Source organism: Eupeodes corollae, chromosome 1 (genome assembly GCF_945859685.1).
Source record: "Eupeodes corollae chromosome 1, idEupCoro1.1, whole genome shotgun sequence".
Lineage (NCBI taxonomy): Eukaryota > Metazoa > Arthropoda > Insecta > Diptera > Syrphidae > Eupeodes > Eupeodes corollae.
The window spans coordinates 242,032,911-242,043,161 of NC_079147.1; the positions used below are offsets into that span (position 1 = coordinate 242,032,911).

At 32.9% G+C, this 10,251-nt stretch overlaps 2 protein-coding genes across 3 annotated transcripts; one reads left to right on the top strand and one right to left on the bottom strand.

Annotated features, from left to right (window-relative positions):
• The first annotated feature begins 5,144 nt into the window (after window positions 1-5,144).
• LOC129939063 (uncharacterized) lies at window positions 5,145-6,247 on the top strand. 2 transcript variants are annotated; one of them, XM_056046929.1, is made up of 3 exons: window positions 5,145-5,302; window positions 5,370-5,550; window positions 5,612-6,247. In XM_056046929.1, the coding sequence occupies exons 1-3, from the start codon at window positions 5,286-5,288 to the stop codon at window positions 6,245-6,247; spliced, it is 834 nt and encodes a 277-aa protein (XP_055902904.1). In that variant the 5' UTR covers window positions 5,145-5,285. The 2 variants fall into 2 exon arrangements, with proteins under 2 accessions (XP_055902904.1, XP_055902905.1); XM_056046930.1 differs by having other exon boundaries at window positions 5,147-5,310.
• On the bottom strand, window positions 6,245-7,786 carry LOC129939062 (putative nuclease HARBI1). Its single transcript, XM_056046928.1, has 4 exons — window positions 7,602-7,786; window positions 7,043-7,484; window positions 6,839-6,983; window positions 6,245-6,781 (listed from the first exon to the last, which is right to left on the bottom strand). The coding sequence occupies exons 1-4, from the start codon at window positions 7,706-7,708 to the stop codon at window positions 6,393-6,395; spliced, it is 1,083 nt and encodes a 360-aa protein (XP_055902903.1). The 5' UTR covers window positions 7,709-7,786; the 3' UTR covers window positions 6,245-6,392.
• Between the last annotated feature and the right edge of the window lie 2,465 nt (window positions 7,787-10,251).

The following is a 10,251-nucleotide window of genomic DNA, read 5'->3' on the forward strand; positions in this document are numbered from 1 at the left end:
ACGTAGACTTAGTGGTTAACAAAGATGTAACTATATTAGATGGTGAAGTTAAGAAAACTGATTTTATTAGACTCAATTTATTTTTACCATTTGAATCCTGGGACAGTGTCTATAATGAAATTGATCCTTCACTTGCTTATGATAAATTCATAAAAAAAAATTAGGTAATTATCTTGATAGTTGTACAACATATATGATCAAAAAAAAGAATAAACCTCTGAAGGAATGAATGACAAGATATATTTTGAATAAAGTAAGCATTAAAAACATACTTGGTAAAAAATGTAAGAAATATCCAAATAATAATCACTTTAAAACAGAATACAAGAAAGTATGCAAACAATTAACAAAATAAATTAAAACTTGTAAGGAAAATTATTATTTATTTAAACTGGAAAAAATAAAGGAAGAAGTCTTAGAGTATTGTCCATTTTCCAACAAAGTGTAAGGTCATGGCTGTTTGGTTACGATCACCTACAAATTGAAACCTTATTATCTATAGAAAATTAATTTATAAAAACAAAAATAAGAAAAAAAACTAATTTCTTTCTATCACCTTGCACGGCAATATGTCCATAATTTTGTCAAGATGAGCATTCGCCACTAGCTCTAGCTATAAGCTAAGCTAAAGAGTGTCTCATAATTTGTTTTGTTAGGGTTACATAGAAAACTATGGTTATTCGGAAGATCACTATGTTTTTATTCTTTATTACATATTTTGTTGTTGTTATTTTTTAGGTAACTACTAAAATCACTTAATTAATAAATTTTTGTTTTAAATTATTCTGATTTTTTGTATATAATGTATTAGCTGATTATTATATTTTGCCTTAGTAGCTACCTTTTAATATGAATTAATTGAGATAAATGATATGTTTTTATCTATAACGTCTTCTATACTTAAATTATAATTGTAAACATTGTAGACCTACCAAAATGAGTTAATAAATACAAAAAATAATAATACAAAATAAATGTTGACTTCAATTCATGCCTGTGCAATTTTACTGGGTACTACCTCTTGCAAGGAACTGACAAATTCTAAAAGAGAAATTCTTGACATATAAAGTGCTTTCTCAAATAAGCCGGTCAGATTCGGTTTAAAACTGTAGGTTCTCTTCATTAGTTCATTTGTGGAGGAGAATAAGTATGAACGAAAATCTCTTGTGGAGGCTAAGTTGCAGCGGGCTAGGAACATTTGCGCCAAAGCATTCCACAATGTGGGAATCGTTGTTCCAGTGAATAAAACCACAACAGTTGGCTATCGCCCACCGGCCATAAGCACCTACACGAAATCATTCAAAATCTTCTCAACCCCACCTATAAGTTCCTCCGACAACCACAATATATGGCGATTTTGAAGGCACATTTGGCCAACAGAAGCAATAATCAAAAGCTCAGTAGTTTCTATTGAATGTGTTGTGAAAGAAGAAGAAAATGTTTTAAATAAAATTAATTTTTATTGTAACAATTTTGTTTGTTGATATATTTTCTAGACAATTAGCTTCTCTTTAATAAATTGCTGGGACCGGTTGAAGTGACAAGCAAGCTTGTAGTTCTTGTTGCTTCAAGTCGTAAGTCCATTCCACCCGTCCCCAGAACTTAATTGAAACTCTTCTTCGAGACAAGCTAGTGTTACTGCCTTGTCTGCGCTGATATGCTGCTCTATCACAGCACAGGAAAGGATTATCGACTTAAGGGTGTCGACAAAGACACCCTTAGGCAAATGTTTTCCATTTAAGAATTTTCAAAAAATTGAATCTTGAGAGAATACATACCATATAGAACATCTTCACTGTGTGAAAGGAAGTACTTGGATATTTTCATTATATCCGCATCCGAGACGGTGGGAGCTTTTTGTATGTTCGTATCGAAAAGTTTGTTAAACCACTCAATGACGGGATCCCATTCGTTCTTTAGAAGCTCGTATGTATCTTTGTCTTCCTAAAAATCAACTTGATAAGTACCTACATAAGGCTAAAGTTTGTATCTTGCATTTCCAGATCTTCACTTCATTGCAGAGTATATTGAAAGCTCTGCAGCTCATTCCGAAATATTTTTTTTTTTGAATATTATAATCGTTCCCAAAAAGTGCTGGCGCGTACCAGCATAAAATATTAATATACATATCTTCCTATTAATTGAATTGTTATAACAAGCTAACCTTTGTCCATATATTTCTTTTTCAATTACGATTTTCAATTGCATCAATTAAAGGTTTTCTTTTCTTTCGCAGTTCCAGGACTTGCAAAGAAAACGACGTTTTCGTTATGATAGAGGCTTAAGATAATGAAAAAAAGTTTAACAAAATCTTCATATTTTGTTCAACTTTCTTTTTCCGTATTAACATCAATTTGATTTGGTTAGAATTCATTTTATTTTCACAAATACAACAAAAAATTTTATTTACAATTTTTTTCATCAATACCAAATTTGACATGTTAAACAAATTTAAATGTCAAATGAAAACGTGTAAATGTTCGGAAGGATTTTTTTGTTTTCGAAAACTTTTTGTCGAAAAACCGGTTTCGGGTTTGGTGTGAAAAGGCTAATACAGTACATAAAGGTGGCCATATATGACTTAGCCAAAATGTCACCAAGCCGAGTTAAGAACTCACGTTTGTGGGGAAACTTATCTCTGTACGCCCATCGAATGTCGAATCAACGAGCCAAGTAGTTCTCTCTGCTTAAACAATCTTGGTTTACCACCTTACAGCTATCTAATTATCTCAGTATATCTCATTCAAGCATTTAATGAAACAAATCCTCAATGTCACCTTCGATCTTTTTATTTTTGATGTATAGTTGTCAACTTTTATTATATCGGCTCGGTCGTGCATGTTTAGCTAAAGATATTTCTTGGAACAAATGCCAGGACATTTTTAATTTATTTTATAAAATCATATAATATATTAGCTAGTGATCAAAATGAAAATTTTACTCAGTCATACTATTTTTCATTCCGATTTTCTTTTGATTTTGTTGTAAAACGTCAAATTAAAGCTTAAAATGGTTTTGATTCCATTCTACGTTTATCAATAAATTCCGAAGAAACAATGGGCAGGTTTAGGTGACATAAGGGACTTGAAAGTACGGCAAGTTTCTAGTATCTGATTGGCCAGCTGCCAAAAAAATGCCTTCCAATTAATGCAACTTTACTGGAAAGTTGTTTGGAAAGTAATTTAAGAAAAATCTCCCTAAAGCAGTATTCTCAAGAGCACAATAGCAATATAGTTTCTATTTGATTTATGATGCATACTTTTACTTTTCAATATCATATACTAATAAATTTAAGAAAACAAATTTATTCATCGCGAAAAAAATTGTAGTTCATACCAACTGTCAAACTTTATTCGCGTTCCACGTTATCCACACTCGCAACGAATAAAATAATCACATGTACTTAAAATAAAAAACATTCTTGTTTTGGTTTCGATGTTGAATAGTTTTCGGCTGTGGCTCCTTGTCAAACTTCATTCGAGACGAATTAAAAACTCTCATGTGAAAGAAATGTCAAAATCGACGAATATTCGTTCATTAGTTCGTCGTGCTCATGTGAATAGTGCTTAACTATCAAGTCAAGTCAACTTATTCCAAAAAGACAACTGATCATGATCTTTCATTCAAGTGGAAGCTGAGCTTTACTACTCTATAATTTATTTATTTTTCGCACAATTCCATTTAATGTTTTTTATATAAGGGTTCCTTCTCAATTTAAAAAAGAAATAAGAATTATTTTCTTAACAATACAAAAGACAAATCGTAATCGACTTGTAGTTTGTCTGGGGAGTGTTTTTTAGACAATAATATATTTGGTAGTTCTTGTACTATGAACTTAAAGTACAAATTTGTGAAGTAAAGTTCTTTGAAATACATGACACTTTTGGAATACTAACTAGTTGCCTTCATCAAAATTTACGTTCAAATAATGAAGTTGGCTGCAAATGAAATCCCTTATGTTGCCTGAACCTGCCCAATTTTGACAAAAATTTTGACAGCTCGTTTTTGTAGAGATAAATTTATCTGGTTTATCACGTTAATGTTGGCTTTGGCTCAACTTTCCATTACCGCAGCACGAATTTCGACTTGCGTTTTTTTTATTCGATAGATTTGTGCAAATAAATAATAACTATAGCAATTTTAGAGCGAGGAAACATTTATTTCTATTTTTAATTAATTTTTAAAGTTCACTTTTTTCCATACAAAACACTCAAAAATGGTTGATTTTGACATTTCTTCCCTGTTTTTTGTTCAGTGTTGCCATACTTGTTTTTTTTTCTTGGTAATTTCTTTTATTTTAGTGCTCAAATGGAAAAGTACTTTGCACATACCCAAACTCGCACCCACCCCAAATCCTATAGTGACCCCAAGCAGGGGGGTTACATACCTAGCTGTTAGTACGCCGTGCTATCAATTAAAAAAAACTTGTTTTAGGCTCAAAAAATGCAATACAAAAAAAGTAGGGTTAAAGCCTAGTACATACTTCCTCGTGAAGTGAACGTTCGCCAGTGGAGAAAGTGAACTTTTGACATTGCTCACTGGTACACACTTGTGAGTACACGTTGTGAACATTGTCAAAGCTTCACCAACAGTTCCCGTACATTTTGCACGTGAATTGCCCGTGAACGAAAACTCTCCACTTTGTTCTCCACTCAGCTTCACGAGCAAGTTCACGGGTGAACCAAAAACTGAAATTTGTATGGGTTCACGAGATGGTTCACAAGTATGTACTAGGCTTAAGTCCGAAAAAGAAAATATTTTTTTTTATGAATTAAAGTTGTTTCCTCGCCCTAATATTTAAAACATGTTCTATTGATACCCCTACCTAACTGTAAAAAAAAATCAGAAGGAAATTCGTGCTGCGATAATGGAAAGGCGCCCCTTGGCTTTTCGTCCTTACATAAACAACCTTAAAAATTGTATTTTACTATATAAAAAGCATTTCAGCAACCTTAACGCAATAATCCATACAACGTCTTATATCTTTTAAAAATTTAAAAATATCAAACTAAATCCATTTTGTTGGTTGAATTAGAAAAAAAAATCGAAATGTAGACTCCAGTTTAATACGAGCCGGTAGGGAAGTTGATAAACAATAATGTCGATAACGTAGTTTCAGATTGTATTACCGAATCCGAACATCATCCGCAAAATTGACGTCTATGAAAATCGTAAATAATATAATAATTCGCATCGCATACTAATTTAATGTTAGCACGATAGAATATTAAAGCGAATTAATTCTTACTTTACAATCAAAATAAAGTAATTTCTTAAATTTAAAAATGGAGAGCGCAAAAATGTAGACAAGTTATAATAAATCAAATTTTTAATTTGAGTGCATATATTTTCTATCTATTCTATTGCAGGAGAAGAACAACCTCTCGAAGGCAATTTAAAGAGATGGTTGATCAATTAAAGACCCAACCCGACATAGCTAAGAACATTGTTAAACAACAGCCAGAGATTGTACATGCATTTTGGGAAAATTTGGCAGAGACTTTAAATTCCTTAGGTCCCCCATTCAAAGAAATATCAGAATGGAAGAAGGTAGTTAATGTTTCAATTCTTTAAAAAAAAGAAGATAACTTACTGATTTTAATGCTTCAAGGTTTGGTCAGACTTCAAATCTTCTATAAGAAAGAAATTGAGTGTTAATAAGAAAACAGCTGGAGAAGAGTCGGAAGAACAATTTGTAACTAGCCTGGAAGAAGAAGTCATACAATTGGTGGGGCTCAGAAATTCTGTTGAAGTTGTTCCTCAAACACGATCTTTCGGTGTGCCCACAAAACGAAAATTCGAAGAACCCGAGACAATTTCCACCGAATCTATTCCACCCATTTCTCCTCTGCCAAATATTGAAGCAGAAGTTTTTAATAACGATAATGATGTCTCTCAGGAACAGGAAGACGATAGCAGTAGAAATTTGTCTGAAATTTCAACTTCCAAGAAAAAGAACACCGGGCAGACAAAAACTCAGTCGCAACTTTTGGAAGATCTCATAGGAATTCAAAAGACGTTAAATGATAAAGTATCAGTTGCTTTGATCAAAAATACAAAACAAACTCAAAATCTCAATACCAAAATTGAAAAAATATTCGTTTCGTTGGACCGATTGGGTGAGCATGAAGCGAGGAGAAATGATATTCTCCAGTCGCTGCTCGACGAGACCAGAAGACATAACAGAAGAATGGAGAAACTTGTTGTGGACAAAGAGCAATATCTCTCCGACAGTATGTCTGAATGAACTTAATAGCAATTGAATTTATTTATTTTTTGTATTTAATTTTAAAAAATAAGTCTGATTAATTATATACATAAATTAAAAATAAGAACTTAAATAAAATACCTAATGCACTAATTAAAAAAATATAAAAATTTGCTTTAAATGTTCAAAAGTTTGATAGGAATTCGTTTCTAAGCTGAATAGCTTCTTCGAAGTAAGGATCCTCAGTTTGGTATTCCTCGTTGAATACTTCATCCTCTGGTCCTTCCTCCTCTACAAGCGAATCGGGGTCATAATCTTGATGTAGTTTAAAATGTATTCGGATGTTATGGAGGGCTGCGGCAACGTTGATAATTTGTACTGCTTTTTTCGGTGAGTAGTGTAGTTGTCGAGTACCAAGAAAGCATCTACACCAATTCCTCCAAGCGCCAACAGTTTGTTTAATGACATTAAGCGCACTGCTGTGGCTTTCATTGAATCGACTCTCTGCAGTTCCTGCACAAGCATCTTTAAATGGAGTTATCAACCACGGTGAAAGTGGATATCCCTCGTATCCTAGTTACATGAAAAAAATACTGTAATAATAACATTTTTCTTTAAGTATATTCACACCAAGCAGTCTTGTGCAGCAATCGCCGTTTTCATATAATTCCTTAAAATAAAGATAGGCCTCACTGTTTGACCAGACAAATGCATTTTGAGTTGAACCAGGATATTTTGCATCCACATATCTGATCCTTTGTTTGTGATCACAGATCTGAAAATAAACAAACTACAGACATGTGAAAAACACAGCTTCATTTAAGGTCATCTTACAATTATTGCATTAAGACTGAAAAATCCTTTTTGATTTAAAAACTGGTGTGAACTTTCTCCATTTGGTTTGACTATTTTTATATGAATTCCATCCATGCACATAATAACTCCAGGAATTTTACATTTTCTATAAAAATACACACGGGCGTCACGTTTCTCCTCATCGGTCATTGCGAGTGTTATCCATTTGGGGCACAATTGTTCTTCCAATATTGCGAGCACATCAGAGAGCACAACCGAAATGGTTGATTGTGCCATTCCAAAATTAAAATCCTGTCCAACTCCATCCTGATAGCCTCCGTTGGCTAGAAACCTTAAACAAGCAGCCAATTTGAGTTCTGCTGAAACAGATGATGATCTAACAATTGGCGGGAGTTTCTGCTTGAGTTCTCGTAGAACATATTTAAAAGCAGCCTTATTTAATCTAAAACGTTGAGTGAATCTGAAATTTAAGAGCAGTAGAAAGGTATAATCATTATAAGACAAGATATACATTTTTCATTTAAAGGTGGGAAACTAAAATTCTTTTAAACATAACGAACGTTTTAAAGCCACTTACACGGAATCTGGAAGGTCAAAAATTTGCGATGCTTTGTTACGTAGTTCTATTCTGTTTTTCTTTACAATTTTCTGTCTTGATTTCACGTAAAATCCCATAGAGTCCATTCTTTCCCATGAAATAAATGTACAGGAATTTGTTTATTTATTTTGTTTTTATGTCACAACACCATAAGTCTTGACATATAAAAAGAAGAAATGTCAACACCAAGTAGAAGTGGGAGTCCGAAAACTATATGAGTTCGAATTTCGGAATTTTTCCTTTGAAATGGGAGCGTTCGACTGCTTGAAAAATTGTTGTACCCCTGTTTATTACTTGTACCAAAATTATTTTTTTTCATCTGAATTTGAAATTTATGTTGGTGAATTTAACGGATAAAATTAAAATAGATTTTTCAAGTCCAAATAAATGTTCAAATGGTAGACATGTGCATTCCAGAGGACACAAGCGTCCACAGGTTTTTCTCAAAACCCAGTTCTGTCTATTAAACTAATTAGTGAACACCTTATAGGGCTTCTACGACTTATTCGGAGCCCACACATGTAAGGAGCGGTTTATCCGGCTCCCCGTCCTTGGTGTTATACTCCGGTTAAACTCCGGAAGGTTTACTTCCAGAGCAGGTAAGATAAGGCACCGTTATAAACACAGACACCAGCGCTGAAATCAAAAGAAGAATAACTCTTGCAAATCGCTGCTTGTTTGGACTAAGAAGGCAATTGAGAAATAAAGTCCTCTCTCGAGCATCTAAAATCACCATCTATAAGAGACTCATCATCCCGGTTCTCATTTATGGACCATATCAAATAAAGATGAGAGCGTCCTAGGATGCTTCGAGAGAAAAATTCATTGGGTGATTTTTGGTCAAGTATGGAGAATGGAGGAGAATATATTACGGCGAACTGTTCGGGCTGTACAGCGACACTGTTCTTGTTAGCATTAAAGTCCAACGGCTTAGATAGCTAGGTCATGTAGAGCGAATGGACATCAACGCTCCAGCCGAAAGGTCTTCAAATCCAATCCCGATGGACGGTGCAGGAGAATAAGACCGCGACTCGGGTGGCACACGCAGGTTGATGAAGACCTCAAACAATTTGTCGTGCGAAACTGGAGACAGCTACTCAAATCTTCACTGTTTCTTACTTTCATTTTTAATTTCTGAAAACAAAATTCCTTTATGTCATAGTACATACATAATTGTATGCATTTAGAATTCAAATGAAGTTATAATTGTTGAAGCACGGTGAAACTGATCTGTAAAAATCACTTTGCATTTTTCTTTAGATTTCTTTTATCATACTTCCTCTTTTTATATATATTTCACAAATTTCTTATAATCCAATGTTACTTTTAGCCACCTCCGCAAACAAAGCATCCAATTTTCACGGATTTAAAAAATTAGGTGAACTTTTGTTAGATAATTTTAGAATTTGGTGAATCCTATTTCCAACTTCATGCGCATGTTAAACTCAACCTCTTACATTTCCCAAATTCTATCAACTGTCAACAACAGCTGTTGTTGTAACCAATTTGTTTATATTCACTATAGTCGGCCATACTTATTATGTGACAAAGCAATTGACTCCAAGCATTATGCTCCGTATATCGTATTCACAACAAAGTGAAACAGTTTTTTGATTGTAAAGTAAGTATTTTATTGGTAGTTAAATCCTAACTCCTGTATTTTACTCACAACAATAATGTAGGTATATACCTCTTTTGATTCCTTAAGGCATCTTTTAAGAACTTGCATTTTTAGTTTGAAATTTAAACTCAAAAAGGGCGAGCTAAGAAAATATTACGATTTCTACATTTTTCATTATTATCATATATAAAATTTAAATAAACAAAATTAATAAAATGCAAATAGTTATTTCATTTCATTTATGCGTTTTAGATTTCGAAGTCAAAAAATTGTAATAAATTAAAATCAAAGCTAGCTATTAGTCAGTTAGCCACATAAACCAGATATTCTTCGATAGCTTTGGATGTCTTTTTTGATAGGCCAGCTGTTTTTAAACAGCAGTTCTTTTACATGGAAATAATTATCAAAAAACCTATCTATCTGACATTTGACGCAACCAACGCAACGGTTAAAATCAATTCAATTTGTTTCTATTTCGATCTGTCAAACAATGATTTTGACAGTTTTATGTTTGCTGACTCTTTGCCCGCTTGATTTTGATGCACTTTACACGATAAACTTTGGTATTTATAGTAATTTATTGTGCAGACGAAATCAATGTTAATTTTGACATTTCTGACACACTTAAAGTGTACAAAAATCACTTTGAGTCCATGCCTAATTCTTCGGAATCATTAGTCATCATTGAATATTATTTCATTATACCAAAATTAGACACCAATTTATTCATGAAAATTAAAGACCAACTATTAACCCTTAACTAAAGTCGTGAATATTTCCTACGGTTCTAAAGTCGTGGGTCCACTGGACCCAGGCCTTTTAAAAGGTCAATAAAAATAAAGGTATAATATATTTTATGTATTTTTTTTACTAAACGTAATACTTAAACAATAGAAAACAAGTTTTAAAAAATCAAACACAGCAAGTTTCATTTGCACTTAAAATTTGCACTTTCGTCAGGCAGTCTCAATTTGTAAAATTGAAATATAACATTTTTAATAAATACAT